Consider the following 16,175-nt stretch of genomic DNA (forward strand, 5'->3'; position numbering starts at 1 on the left):
GCTTATTGCTCTGTTTACACAGGTAAACTGTTGAATAAATAAATATTTAACTAAATTTAAACGGCTTTCTCTTTAGTTGGTAACAGTTGAAGATATCTTATCATCGTAGGAGACGGTACCATTTCCTGGCCCGAACATCTCTATTCGATTGCTTTATATGTATTGATGACGTTATAATTAGAAATATTCATTTGAGTCTGGTCTAGTTTACATTTCTGATCTATGATTTTATATAGCGTAGATAGATCGAAATTTGACAATAAAGACCGATGTTTGAGGTTACGCGTATGCGTTATTTGTATGGAATCGTAGCCACAATGCCATACGAAAATTACAATCTTATTGTCGAAAACTTGCTTTTCCCCGCGACTTCGTTCGCGTGATTCTCCCACGGGAACAGTACTTTTTCCCGAAATTAAAAGTCTTTGTCCTTTTCTGTACTCTTAGTTGTATATATGTGAGAAATTTCAAGATTGGTTGAGTAAATAAAACGTGAAGAAACAACAAACAAATTAAATTTCCGATTTAAAACATTTAATTGGGATTCCGATCTTAATCCGCCACGAGTGCCTAATTCCCGAAATTTCCGGTGTTTAATTAAAAAGTCACTTCTACTCGCTGTCTAAGTCTGTGGCCATCATTGACATGCATAACTCTCTACGCATTATTCATACAGCTCGGATCACACCCCGCCTGAATACATTTTACCAAGCCTTCGTATGCATCCTGCAATCTATAACGAAACAATGTACTGGCTAGAAATAGCTGGAATATACTGTTTTAAATCAATAAAAAATAATTTCCATAGGTACTGATATTTACTAGCGACCCAGGGTCATTTATGTACAGTCTGCCACAGAGAAATCTGACCCCCTAAGATGGTGTTCAAATCGCGGGGAGGGAGAGGTTCAGATTTGTCTGTGGTGGACTGTACATGTATAAACTTCGGGAAAATTGCTTAAATAATAGTGAAACCTGTATCAAAATTAGTTCCGTGATTTGAAGAAAAAAGCTTAGAAACAGACCGACGCGGAGGTCGTCTATGTTTTATAATGTTGATAGTGATGCTTAAAATAACCCAACTAACGAAAATGACTTTCAAACGTACATTAAAACAATTAACATCACACTCAATCGGTGTACCGAAGCGAAATCAGTTAGAAACAATTCTTAGAGAAGTGTTGTTGGACGCTCGCCAAAGAGGCTGTTGACATGAACTTCGCGACGCTTGACCTAAAACATGGAGGGGCAAGACTACGCTACACTTGTACAAAACTACAAAGTTAACCCAACCGATTTGCCTCTAGTCATCAAATGCTTTTTAATAATATTAAGTAATTATAAAAACGCGAAAGTGTGTTTGTTACCTCTTCGCGGTTTGTCTGCTCAACCAATCTTCCCGCGGACGAAGCCGCGGACAAAAGCATTATATATTCTTTAATAATAATGAGCACGAACGAAACGCGTCCATAACTATAAAGACGCGAATATGTGGCTTCGTATTCCCAAACGGATGATCTAGGTTTTATTTACTGAATTAACCGACAGCCGTGTTTAAAAGCAGTGTTTATCAATTTACTCATCAAAGCTTCTTTCTCTTTCTTTTCAGATCGTGCCCGGCACAAAATCAAAAACACCTCAGTAGTTTAAGTTCAACCTGACAAAAGTTAGCTGTGATCTCATTTTAGTTTAATAGACGTTGACTCAATGTTATGGATGACAGATAGTGTTGTTAGGGATAATGGGAGTGGGTAGCTGAAGATGCCTCATGCACACTCGAGTTCGGCAGCTAGCTCGGGGGGCGATGACCTCGGCTCCACGGATGAGGTCAAGGTCTTCAAGGACGAGGGAGACGGAGAGGACGAGAAGAGAAGCTCGGAGAATCTCCTTGAGGAGAAGTCTAGTCTTATCGATTGGACTGAGAGTGAGGTAAGAGGTTTAAAATTATTTCTTCTGAATATTTAGAGAGTATTTCAACCCTGTATGCGTTGATGATGTCTCCCTAAAACGGGAGATGCCAAAAGAAAGAAAAAATTTATTTGCCCAAAACATGAGCACATATTAATTGATGTTAAAATACAAGTAACTTACGAATGTTCATTGTCTAATGACAATGGTACTAATGTGCCATCAGCAGTTCCATGATGGAACTAACAATACTGAATATTTATACGTGGCAATCTGACATAAAGCTGATAAAAAGCGCTTACAGAAAAATGAAGCTTTAAAGAAGGCATTCACAAATTCGTACCATAATGCATGTTATTCTAATTCAGGTATGTACTTATGTTCGTTTTTTTGCAGAGTTCAATCTTAATTTAGAATGTAGAAAAATGCGTATAAATGTGAATGATGGCGCCAAACATAAAGGCTATTGCGTCTACAATAAATCAATCATCACATATCACACAAACGTTTCACATGAAAAATAATTAGGTGTGTTGGCAACTGATACAACGGAATAGAGTTTTAGCAATATTTTCTATTAGTCATCAAAACTCAACAGTTAATATATACCGTGTGTCATGTAATATATTACACCGCGATTTGTATGTATCTCTTTACATACAAATCGCTTAGTGTGCAGAATGATAGCTGTTCAATGTAATGATATACTACATCATAATTCTAGGTTATAAATAGTATATGTTCTACCAAGACCTTACTTTTTAAATGACATACCTATTACAAATCGCCGCGTCTGTCTGTTGCGATATACTCAAAAATTATTGCATGGATTCCCATGAAGTTTTCACTAATAGTGGTTCTTGAGGAAGGTTTAGGTGTAAAATTTATTATGTTTTTAACCGAGCGAAGTCGGGACGGATTACTAACTATACCTAAATCATTTGATGCATAACGTTATTTTCGTAAAATGTCAACATTAATTCACTTTGGCATCACTAACTTACTATATCATTTATGTTTAGTACCCACTGCACGCTCAAGATTCGATCTACAAGCAAAAATAGTAATTCGACCTTGCTTTTCTCAGCAGATAGTAAAACTAGGTAATACAGAATCGATCGAATTATGAAAAGACGTGTTTTGCGAACATTATGTCTTGCGTGGAAGTCACTTATTGTTAAATAGTATTATCTTCGTAAGTTGACCCTTATTAGCCTAATGCGTGTAGTTATTTTATTTGTTTGGTTTTTGTATACACCATACCTTAGACATTTGATACCAACATGTCAATTAAAATTAAACACAAGTTAGCCAAACGACATCGTGGCTAATTCTCAGAACTATTGCGTCATGACATAATCCAACGAATTAGACATGATTTAGCATACAATAGTTATTATAATTTACACAATGTTATCGTTGTAGGAACAACAGAAGCCGCAGCTGCTGATTGCAAACAAGTTTTTGACGAGACAGCGTCTTATTAGGATGTTTTTATTTGTATACTAGCTGCTCCCTGGGGCTTCGCTCCCGTGGAAAATTCGGGAGAAAAAGTACCCTATGTGTTATTCCAGGTTATATTCTACCCGTGTACCAAATTTCATAACAATCAGTCAAGTAGATTTAACATGAAAGAGAACAAACATACACACTTACATCCTCACAAACTTTAGTACGATGAACTGCCAGATTCGCTATCAGCTTAGTGTCCAGACATAGATAAATTGGATGCAATAAGATGCAAATAAACAGATGCATTATCAATTCCTTAAGTGAATAAAAATCGAGACGTGAAAATGTATAGCGAAACTTCATTACACCTACTTTAGAAAACTGTGCTTTGGAATAAACATCTTAATTTTTACTCTTTACTGTTGGAAATATTACATCTAATCTACACACTAAACCTTTTGTATTTATTAAACACACAACATATTTTATTTTAATTTTGCATTAACTTTTTACTAATTTTGAAACAACATATCTACTACATCTACTTAAGTCTTAGACTTAATAGTTTGTCAGAATGACACGAGAATTCCGACCGATGGCCGATTTCAACCGACATACTATATTTTAATTTTAGTATGTGAGAAATAATACAATATTGAATCTTATAAACAAAAAGGAAATAAGGTATTCTGACAGCTAATATAAATTATGGCAAGAAAACAAAATTTCTAGAAACGGTGTCAAATTCAGTAAATTAGCATTTTAATGGGTGACATTAAATACTGACGATTTTAAGAGTAGGTGGTCGTTTTTTTTTTTCAGTTATTTTGTGACTTCCTCTTAATAGTAACCTCACCATAGACAAGTGTAAGGGCTGCTAACAAATAGTTTCATGGGGCGCTACAATTTATAGTTTAGGGTGTTCGACCATATTAACAGCAGGTGTCAAAATCAGGTAGAGGGCATTGAAATCTTTCTGGGTATTTGTGTTACAATCATAGCTGAATAGGATCACAATTTTATTGAATCTGGTACCTTTTTATATAAAAGAATCATACACTGGAATGCAGACCCTGTTGGGTAGGGAATAAAAGTCATTATAGTTTACAACACTAAACTAAACGCAACATGCAACGTTTAGTTTCCACATTTTGACATTATTGATTTCTTTATACCGGCATATTCGTAAATTCGTATCTTTATTAAAGATTTTATCTATATTCTTTATGTTAATGCTTTGCGCACACCTTTTTCGTAATGACCCTGTGTCGAGGGTTGATAAGGCCCAATCTGAGATAATAAAAAAGCCATAAAACGCTAAATTTTTACACGGTACGGTTGATATTAATATTCATGAGATGTTCGGTAAATGACCTCATTACAGGCCCAAGTAGATTACCATCGTTAACTAACCACTCAATTAACCACACAAATAATAGATAACAATCAAAGATAGACTTGTCTAAGCAATCACAAATTGTCCATGAAACAAACACATAAACCGAAGCGAAACGACACCCAAACAAGACCCCAACGGCGACAAAAAAAATATAATTCGTTTCCGAAAAGTGTATGTAAAATATTGTATTCCATTCGACATAAATTACTCGTTCATTGTATTATTTCCGAAAACCGTATTATTCGCTAGGGCGCAGATACAAAGCTGGCTACCTGAGCACAGGTATTTCCAATAATAAACAAACTCCCACATCTTTTGTCCACAAATTTACCTGTCCTGTCGATAGGCGAGGGAGCGCAAACATTACGGAAACCCAACTTATTCGCATCCTTATCACTCAACCGTAAAATACAATAAACGCTGAAAGGGACAGCGAAATGATTTGTAATTTTTAAAGCCATCCTAAATGTAAAAGTCACGGTTCATATAAATATTGGATTATACTTAGGCGCAATCCTCCAGTGTATGTCATAATAGCATCGATTATCGTACGTGATGCCATTACAATGAACGAACAATTTCGTTTCGATTTCTTTTAGATGATTATTTCCGATCGTGAATTCGATACGATTCGTGTTGAAAGTTTTACGCCTGCACGGTTTTTGAATATGTTTTCGTTCAACATCGATTTTATTATGCTGTAAGAAAAGATTTCGAGTACGGTCGTGCATGTTTTTCAAATTTAACATACCTACTCGAAATTCAAAAAAGGAATACATTTGTTTCCAGCCAGCAAGGCGTTGTTATGACGTGAAAACTTTTCGAATGTAGATTTATTTTTCACTGCTTTTCGTGATTTTGCCGCAGATGGTTATACATTGGATGCAGAGTATCAGGATTCCTTTCACTGTAATCTAGAAAAAGTCAATGGCTGAACGATTTCCGTTGTGGTCAGGAGCCTGTATATCGAGTTGCAGACTACATATCGCAGATAGGCCATAAGGTTTCCCCATTAGGACTGTGGAGTGTATTCAATCGGTTTTCCAAATGATTGAGCAATACCATAACTAGACGTAATAGAGGAAGCTATTTATATTGTACTTGTTAATATTGACATTTTACATGTGGAGTAATTGCTATTTTTATTGATTTGATAATTATGAAATATAATTGTTTTCGTTTTGTCTAATTTTCTCGCATCAATAAGAAAAAACAGTTTAACTACTTTTTCCTTTATTGACGATTTAAACTTTTATTCGCTTACCAAGAAGCAGAGAGAGGATCATGGGCATCATGGCGGACGGAAGCGGACGCGCATACAGGGCCGTGTTGTTCTCTAAATATAGCCAACTTACCGCGCCCTGGTGTACTTTACGTTCAGCCAGTGCGCAAGAAAAACTATTTTTATGTTCTAACTTTAATTTTCGAATTACGTTTTATAAAGATTAAAAAAAAAGATGGCTGTATTTTTGATGATCAGATGTTTGTTATGTACGATTGCGTGAAATGTATCGAAATATTAAAAACATTTTTTTAATTATATTCTCAAAAAATGGGCTTCGGACTAACCAACCGCGTAGTTTCAGTTTCTAATTAAAACACAAATCCTACTAATGAATGACATTTTCGCAGCTGTTCGGTAATTAGATTCGTTTATTAGAAATCGTAATACAGATTTCAGAAACAGAATTTCCTAGAACGTACCTACTTTCAGCACCACTGAACTGTAGTTCTTTAAAACCAGCGTATCTTGGTCTATCTAGCCGTACATTTCACACGTGTAGACAGGCCAGTTATATCCCAGTCTTCAATTTAATCAACGCTGCATTCGAGCCACATGGAGCGAAATTAAAATTTATCACATCATAATTCTCGGACTTTAATAGCTTAACTCCACAAATCCTTATATCAATTCAGCCTTGTTCGTATATTTAGATCATTAGTATTATTAATGCGTTGCTCTGGTTCTCATGGAATCTATCCTACGGGGCAGACAGAGCTTCTGACTCTATTTTGTTATCGTTACATAGTGAAAAACAAAGTCGCTTCCCGCTGTATGTGTATGCTCAGATCTTTAAAACTACGTAACGGATTTTTATGGGGTTTGTTTTAATATATAGAGTGATTCAAAAGGAAGGTTTATGTGTACAAATGTGTAGTTATAAATATTATAAACTTCCTCTGTTTCAACATCCAGGATCATTCAAGAAACGAGTCTACAACTTCTTGAAAGGCCGGCAGCGCTCGTATGATCTCTCTCTCTCTCTCTGGTATTGTAGTTGCTTCTGGGCAGCGGTGACCACTTACCATCGGGAGAGCCGCTTGCTCGTTTTTTGTCGCCCTATTATAGTATAATCCTTCTTAAAATTTAAATGCAAAAGTTTATGTATGTTTGTTGATCTTTCACGCAAAAAATACTGGACGGATTGTTATGATATTTGGTACACGGGTAGAATATAACCTGGAATAACGTAGCTAGTAAAAAATATATTGGAAAAATAGAAATTAGGTTAACATCAGTGTATCCGAACAATAACTTAGTTATTTAATTTTAATTCTGCAACATAAATCCGATTGCTGAATTGGCAAACTGTAAAATGTAATCACATTGGTAATTCAAATGATTACAATCACCAATGTGATTACATTTTGTGCTCGCACACTAGCGCCACCATCACATTTTTATCAACTTCTTTTATTTCTTAGTAAAAAATAATAATATTTTATCAGATTAAACCACACTAGGTAGAGAATTTTATAAGAAAGCACCATCATTTGCCTGGCTATAGGAAAATTGGTGATAAAAATATTAAAAATTAAATTAACATTAAATTTATTTATAATACATAATAATAATACATCTACCTATTTAGATATACTAATAATATAGTATGTTTCGTCCAACTTTCCCATAGGACGAACAAAAAAAAACTGACACTCAAGTTTTATATGTGTTAGTAAAATGTTTATTCTACCTTGAAATAAAGACAGAATGTAGATTATTGATTACAAAGTTTGATTAAACAAAGTTCATTTACAAGTCAATCAGGTATCTGTTATTAATTTCACGGTCCATATAGACAGCGTGTGGGTGCAATGTATACTTCCTAATTATGATCGGATAGGCAATGTTTGGGTTTACACGTGGGCTGTTGCATTGGCCTGCATAGATCTCAAGAGCTTAGTGTAACTGGAAACGACTTGCAGAAATTGCCTCTCATTATCTGTAACTTGCTCTAAATGAAATGAAGCCTAACTAATATTATAAATGCGAATGTGTGTTTGTTTGCCTCTTGACGCTTGACCTCTACTCCACCAATCTTCTTGAAATTTTAGATACATGTAGTTTAAAGTATGGAGAAGAAGATCATCCTGGAACATTAACTGTTTCCGTGGGAAATTCGCGCGGGCGAAGCCGCGGGCAAGAGGTAGTAATTTCTAAAAACCAATGCTTTTTCTTTGCCGATAGCAAATTTACAATGCTCTATTGAGTATTGACTGTCACATGCAGTCGACACGCAAAGAAGAAGTATATTGTGTGTCCGTTATGCTGCATTTATAATCGATTTATGTTACTTCAGAATTGTCATTAAATTTCGTATGAAATTGATATACTCACTGCATATGAAAATATCTATGTGCCACATCTAGTAACCCAGATCAATCAATGTATCTGTGTAACTTCACCTTCGCAAATGCATTACCGATGCAGTTTGTGCGTTTGCATGTGTGCGGCCATTAGTTGTCGTTTACGACTAGTTGTATACCCCTGCTGTTTCCGTTAGCATTCACATAGTCGAAACTAAGACCATTCAACGCCTTCTATGTACGGCTCGCTCTTTACCACTCTAAAAATAAGGTTCAATATCACCATCAAAACAGATGACAGTTTAAAGTCGTCGTAAAGTTTCAACTGCTTTGCATATTATTATTTTATGCAATTCGTTATTTGCTTATATTGCCAGATTTAAAAATAAATAAATCTGTTTCTTAATTTAAAATAAAAGATTTTATTGTTGTGTAAGGGAACTGATCCATAACAATACGTTTTATAAAGCCTCGTAAAACTTGATACCGTACGAAAAGTCCGAATAAAAATCAGTACGCTTGAAGCGTGCCTTATCTTCGAATCAATAATCTACTATCCAATATGAGATAGTGTTATCTTGTACGCGCAGCCTGCGCGTGCCACAGGGTAGGCAGCATCGCAGCGCGAGTTTGTACAGCTGGTAAAAGTTTAACGAGAATGTATGGAATTTCAATTAGCTATGCCGTTGTCCGTATCGTTATTAAAAAATGTGTTGCATTTGGGCATAAAGGCTTCGATTTTTATTTTGGAATTCGATGTTTTATACACTGGTATTACTTATTTTTGTTACTGTATTTTTTTATTTTTGGTACAGTGCTGTTTAGTTATTTAAAACAAGTTATATGTAAGCCCTTTCCGTACATTTTATTAACGTTAAATTAAATTGGAATAAATAGAAATATTTTTATGGTTTGTTATTAACTTTTTCGTAATTTTACAAAGCGTTTAGATAACAAAATTCTTATATTCCTTTGTTATTATGATTATGCCTGGCATTCCGGGATATCCCATAGAATTTAATCCTTAGGGCCTATTTTATCGCTTGTTGATAGCCAGAACAGGTATGATAATTCCATGAATATTCGAATAAAAAAAATCGTTAATAAAATAAATGCAATGAAAGCCTAAATGTAACATAATATCAAACAGCGTTTTTGTGTTTCACAAGTGTTGGATAGGAAGAAGAAACTTGCCGATCACACCAGGCAGATTTATCTAGCACTTAGTTTATCTGTAAGATAACAATTTGATATTTTATCAGAATGTGTTCAAACAAGCGTTTATTGTTTTAAATGAGCTCCGATAAATTTCCTACGTCCAAGATGTAATAAAAGCGTGTTTCGTTTGTTTCCACGATCCCATTTTAACGATCTGTATCAAAGAGATACAGAAAGAGATAGATAGGCATATTGTCGCTATATTTACCAGTCCACCGTAAAAAGAACTTCAGGCGTGTAAAACCGTTTTTATTGTACATTAAAAGAGTTTATATTGTCCAATGGACCAACTGGTGCAACGAAAATAACGTATCGGGTGATGCGGTCCTCATTGGTGTTGTAAAGACGAGTAAACATTTCATGGTACAACACTAACTTTAATGCTATTAAAATTGTGGAAAACGAAATGGAAATTAAGAAAAATCACAATTTTTCGAAACATAAAATAGGTTTTTATGAGTTTCCATGTAACTTCTATTATGAGTATTTATAGTATAGTTAGAATAATATTTACAATATTAGTTTCATATTCCAATATTCAAATATACCCACTATGCTATAAAAAAATAACCGGATACATTTAATTTTCGAACTTTGCCAGTAAGATTCTGAAAGTTACAAAAACATTTTATTCGACTAAGTATCTTAAAACTATACGGTAAAAACAGCAATAGACGCAGCATTGAGCTCATAACATGGCCTGTTGATTATACTAAACACCAATAAAAAAGAAAAAAAAAAACTACAGGAACCACATGCCAGACTAGTAAATAAAGAATCTAATTGAGACATAAAACTATCGATTGCTTACTCTAATCGGGTCCTCGATAAATCGGAAAACATTCGATTTGTAAAAATAAATTGACGGCTTATCTTAGATTCCTGTTGGCGACAGGGCTGCGCCAAATAAAAAATTCGCCATACGCCATTCGTACGGACATTTCTGTCTTTTTGTATGGACGCCATAAACTCAAAAACTACTGGACACATTTTTTACGGTTTTCACCAAGGTAGTGAGATCGATACCTGAGGAAATTTATGTATATAATTTATTCGTTTTTTTCTCAGGCGAATCCGGAACTAGTTATTATTTATTATGATTCTTATAGAATAAAATACCTATTTATAAAGTATTATATTATTATATCAGATAGAATTCTGCTGTGTATGGCTCTCTGTACTGGATATTGATCCAGCGATTACCTTATCGTATCGATAAAAAAAAACAAAATCCGGAAAATTTCCGCTATCCGAAGCTTTGATTGATCGTATATACCTTTTGATACAATAATTTATAAATATAGAAGCACAGGAAATGATATAATAATCGTATGTGCTAAAATGAAAGACCAAAGTTAGTAGTAGCTGTAATTATTACCTTATGATGAAGAAACTGACAACTGGCAGGCGAGATCACACTAGAAAAAAACAAATTCTTTAATAAATGCACCAACAACGGCGTTCTACCAATAGCAACCCTAGTTGATTTTTTATTTTCGAATGTGGGCGGTTTGTTTGTAATTAGAATTACTGATTCTACAAAGAAAAGGAAAGTTATTGTTGCTGGCCAGCTACAATGTGCCATAAAAAAGTTATCGCTTATTGATAGTCTTCTTTTTATTCCATTTCAAAAAGAAGGTCGTCAATGCAATCCCTCCGTATTTTTACACTGTCTTTTTACTAATTTACGATATGCTGTGGAATATTTTAAACGTAACGTAACGTAACGTTTTTGAAATAAATACTTAGAAGAGAAAAAATCTTATTAAATTATCCGCACATTTATTTATAAGCTCTAACTTAGTACGTATTGGCTTCTAAAAATACTTCCCTGGCGTTTCCTTAGAAAAGATGGTGTGTGGTGACTTGAGGCAATTAAACGTCCGAAAATAGGTGCGCACGCGCAATTGACGGCCGAGGATATCGAGACGAAGAACTTTTGGTAAATTTTATGTTATTTCATCAAACATATGTAAGTTCTAACTAATAATGAGTATGTTTATTAAGTATATGTCCTTTCGGGTATCAAGTGGAAATATTATTGGTGACTTCATACTATTGCCTTTACTAAATTAGATATATGTTAATCACTTATGCGAAATTTATTTTTTATTTTTCAAAATATAGCTTTATTTTGCGCATCTAAAATAGATTTGATTGAACACAATTAGCCACCTGTTAAGAATATAATCTAAAGGACTAAAGAATGTTCCCGAAATTGGAGCGGGATTTAAGACCAATTATGTAACTCTAAGTCCCGTTATCATATCAGCTCAAAGCTCAGTAAATGTTAACGTATCACGAGATTTCCTGTTATAACCCGACTAATTCTAAAAGCATACAAACAAAAGACCTGTGACGTAATCAGGCGCTATCTAAATACTTACATTTATCTCGACAAGGCTATACCATATCATATATTAAAAACCAGAAGATTACATCACACATTTAATACCCAGGGATTTAAAAAGGGAACAGTGTTTTAATAACGGTGGTTTTTGTATTGGTATGGTACATGCATGTCACATATGCTTTTTGAACTAAATTTAAATAATGAGATTAAGAGTCCTTTACTTTTTCATTACATTATTTAAATTTTATATACGGCTTAAATTAATAAAGTCTGTTAAAAATAGAACATTTGAGTAGATGATACATCGTGACAAACCTACTTTCGCATTTATATTAGTTAGGATTAGGGTAGGATTACCAGCACAGACTTCCACCTAGACCTCTTAAGAAGCGGTTAGTCAGAGATTACCTTCGACTTATTTTGTACTGTGGCGAGTCCAAGTAAAATTCTTTAAATATTAACTTCCGTCAGTAATCTAAGACGCGCCCGTCGCCACAGTAGTGGCATCTTTATGTCCAGGAATGTTATCACTAATGTGTTTTTGTTACTTACAGAGTATCTAAACAGGTATACGGCCCATATTATAAACGATTATTGCGTATATTGATTGGTAGACATGAGCAATTTTTATGAATTATAGTCGAATCATTTGACCCCATAGAGATAATAATAGTACTATGTTTTACACATCTTTAAACATTACACTAGCTTTCAAGAAAAATAACTCATAAGAAATCAAACATTTTTATAAGTATATGGATATTTTCTTAGAGAGCTTAAAATACGTGTGAAAGTACTTTACTACGTGTGGTAAACGTAAAGCCACGAAGTATAGTGCATACTTTCATGTTAGGATTTTTTATTGTGACCAACAAACACTTCTTCCAGTGGTTTCCTTGATATGTAAACACGGCCAACGGCCATGTTGAAAAAATAATAAAAAAAAACCTTTATTTCCTAACACGTATTTGTTGGTAAAGTACTTTCAATTTTGGAATACCATTTATAATTTCGAAAATTACGAATAAATTTTTCAAGCACAGCCAGTATTTTCATTCCAAAATTGAATTTGTGGCTGGCCAGTGTTAAAACTTCATATTGGGATGGAATCACGATCGTTTCTGAGCAAACAGCCGATCCAACCCGTTGACTCATGTTCTCGAACAAATGTTATCGCTCTTCTTTTGTTTGTTTCTCGAATATCATACAGCGAGGGAGCTGACCCGTCCAGTCGGCGGGACCTCTACCCCCCTCGCTTACCCTTCAATCCCGATCCTACAGACGGGAGTTTTTGAACTCCCAGCGGCCAAGTTACATTGGTCATTTATTTCTGTGGTTGTACTTGTTACTTCTCGCCTTGCTTGGACTCGTATCCTTGTCCGAGCGATGAATAAATAGACGGGAACCGGAAACTGTATAACTTTCATATTGTAGTAATTGTCTGTTAGCTCCGTATTTTATGTTTTGTATGTATTTGATAGCAGAATGTAAATTGATAAACGAGCCTGAAATAATTATAGTATCTTTGACCTACGCTAGTATAAATAAATTGTCTACGTGTCATAATAATACGAAACTAATGATAACCCTGAGATGCGTAGTTATGAAATATTACACTAAATTGTATTGAAAAATTTCAGAATTTGTTTTTATTCGATGTTATGTTATTATATATTTTTTGTATGTAAAAATTGACATTGTTGTAACTTTGAAATAAAAAAGTTCTGTCAACACGACTGTTGATTTTACAGTGAGTGGTGATAGCCACTATAAAAATCTTTTTTGATAAAATGCATTTTGATAGTAGTGGTCAAGCCGAGTTAAACGCAGTTTAAGACCATTATTAATAGCAGCTTCAATCTAATACCCATTCTCGGCTCATATTTCTCTCAACGAAGACGGATTGATACCATTCATCTTTGTTCAGAATTTGAACATGGACTCTCGATCCGATAGGCTTTTTTTTTCTTTGAATAGTATACACTGAACTGAAAGTCACAAATCACTGGCTGGATATATTTTTTTAATAACGAAAACTTTTTTCTTTGTTAATTGAAATGTATTGTCTAGAGTACATAACAGCTGTTGTGTATACGTGTATTATTATTTTTTAGGACATTGAAGACGAATTTTGATTATTCCAAAAAAGGGTTTGAAAAATAACCTTTTTGGTGTTCTCAAATGTCACGTCTGTTATCCATTTCTTGTCTCTTGATAAAATAAAATTTTCAATATTTCCTTTATTAAAATAGTATTTAAATCTTCATAACCTCTTCTAGTCCTCCAGCATTCAGTTCTGTTTAATAATCAGCTAATTCTCTCGTCGAGCGTCCTGTCCCGCACCAATTTAATTTGCATTTTATCTCTTCACATTAAACATAAACACTTTCCACATATAACACCTCAGCCGTTAGTCATAAAACTAATGGCAACCATCTTCGAGCTATGGACATAAAACAGATTATTGCCAATTACAAAACCAATTCATACACACAATCAGATTAAAATAACTCGATGTTATCAATACGGAATTCAAATTAACCGAATTTGGACTTTAAAAAATCATGCCTTTTTTTTAACGAGATTTCATAAAAACTGAGAAAACAGACACACACCTGCTTCATCAAACAAGAACCATCATTATGTTAATGTTCTTAAAAGTAAACGAGAAAGAAAAATAGGCTTTATTTATCAAATTATAAGAACCGGTTCGGGTCGATGCATGTGTAATCGGACGCTGTAGCCATAACGTCTCGATGCGGTCGAAGTATCCAACCGGCATACATTACAGGAAATTAACACTTATTCCGTGCACTATAAATTTATATCGGGCTGCAGCGAATGTTACAGTTAGGTCCTTTCAAGGAATCCTCCCGGCGATCCACGCGTCCTGTCATATACACAATACAAGACCTTGTTATGAAAGCTGAAAGTGTCAAAATTACGTAACGGTAGAAGCGTCATTTACGCCCTGTCAGAACGCCCTTCCCGCTAACAAGATGGACTGGGATGGTGCAATACAGTTTTTACTGGTGCGAGAGAGTAGTAAGAGAAGCAGAACTCTCGAAAAACACTTGTGAGATAACAAAGGCTTGCTTCCACGAAGACGACCAATAATTTGTCTTTTTAATTTTACGGCGGACTGCCATAGCTTTTAAAAATAATAGTTTTTTTAGTCTATAACTTGACCTCGGATGGCCCATTAAGTTTTGTATTCTTATACTCCTTCACTCATTACAGTTGCTTATGCTATGAAAATTATTTATGAGGTATTGTTGTTATACTGCGCTGCTTTGTAAGAAATAATACTTTTACTCGTAAAAAATAATATTTTGCCATTATAAAAAAACACTAACTACTTACATGTTCAAGAATTCACGGTTTTGAAGAAATGTGTCAAATTGAATTTCTAAGATTTCGTTAAGCTTCTCATAATCGTGATATAAAATATAAAAATTTGAAGTTCAACAAACGTGTCGTTCGTAATATAATAATATAATACGAAAAAAAAATCAAGACTAAGTCCAATAAAATGAAACGGGCGTAAAAGGAATCAAAACCTGTTCTGCTCTTGCATCGCTTTAGTTGTAAAAAAGCTCATTCCATATAATATTACCCATTACAACCCCGAGAATCACTGCTGGACCAATCGTCGAAAAGAATTTGAAAATGGAACTCTCGTTCGATTTTTAATTGACTCAAATCAATTTTATAAAATTACATCGAGTGTTTTGTTACGAATTAAACACATTTTATTGCTCAAATTTGAATAAAGAAGATTTTTTGTTGATTTTTATACCGCAAAATAAAAGTAATGGCCAGTGACGGGTGTGTAGCTGAGTAGTTCCCACAATGATTTTATATAAGTGGCAACCCCATTTGGCGCACGACCGGAACCCGCTAATGAGCGATTAGTGTTGCCAGTTACTCATAATACTCTACTAATAGTTGGGGTGTTACAATATTTCGAATTGCAGAGGGTTAAAATATGGCTAGGGACATTTTTTATGATAATTGAGATTTACTCATCAATGTTATATGAAGTATTAAGTGTTTTTTTTTCTGATTTTCATATTAGCCGAAGTTTATTTATTGTCATAAAATACATATTAGTGTTTTAATTAATTTTGTGTCTATATGTACGTCGAGAAATAATAACAATATTATGAATAATATCTTTAAGGGGAAGGTTACTAACAAGAATTGAGACAAACGGACAAATAGAATGTGTGTGCGTGATGCACAAAAACACTTAAA

At 34.2% G+C, this 16,175-nt stretch overlaps 1 protein-coding gene across 4 annotated transcripts in view; it reads left to right on the forward strand.

The window, feature by feature from the left end:
• Positions 1-16,175, forward strand: part of pan (pangolin) — a 125,079-nt gene that overhangs the window by 12,256 nt on the left and 96,648 nt on the right. For all 4 annotated transcript variants that reach the window (XM_053762698.2, XM_053762697.2, XM_053762696.2 and 1 more), the window contains exon 2: positions 1,610-1,929. In XM_053762698.2, coding sequence (XP_053618673.1) covers positions 1,762-1,929 — 168 coding nt within the window. In that variant the 5' untranslated portion in view covers positions 1,610-1,761. The remainder of the gene's footprint in view (positions 1-1,609; positions 1,930-16,175) is intronic.

The sequence above is a fragment of the Plodia interpunctella genome, chromosome 23 (genome assembly GCF_027563975.2).
Source record: "Plodia interpunctella isolate USDA-ARS_2022_Savannah chromosome 23, ilPloInte3.2, whole genome shotgun sequence".
Taxonomy (NCBI): Eukaryota; Metazoa; Arthropoda; class Insecta; order Lepidoptera; family Pyralidae; genus Plodia; species Plodia interpunctella.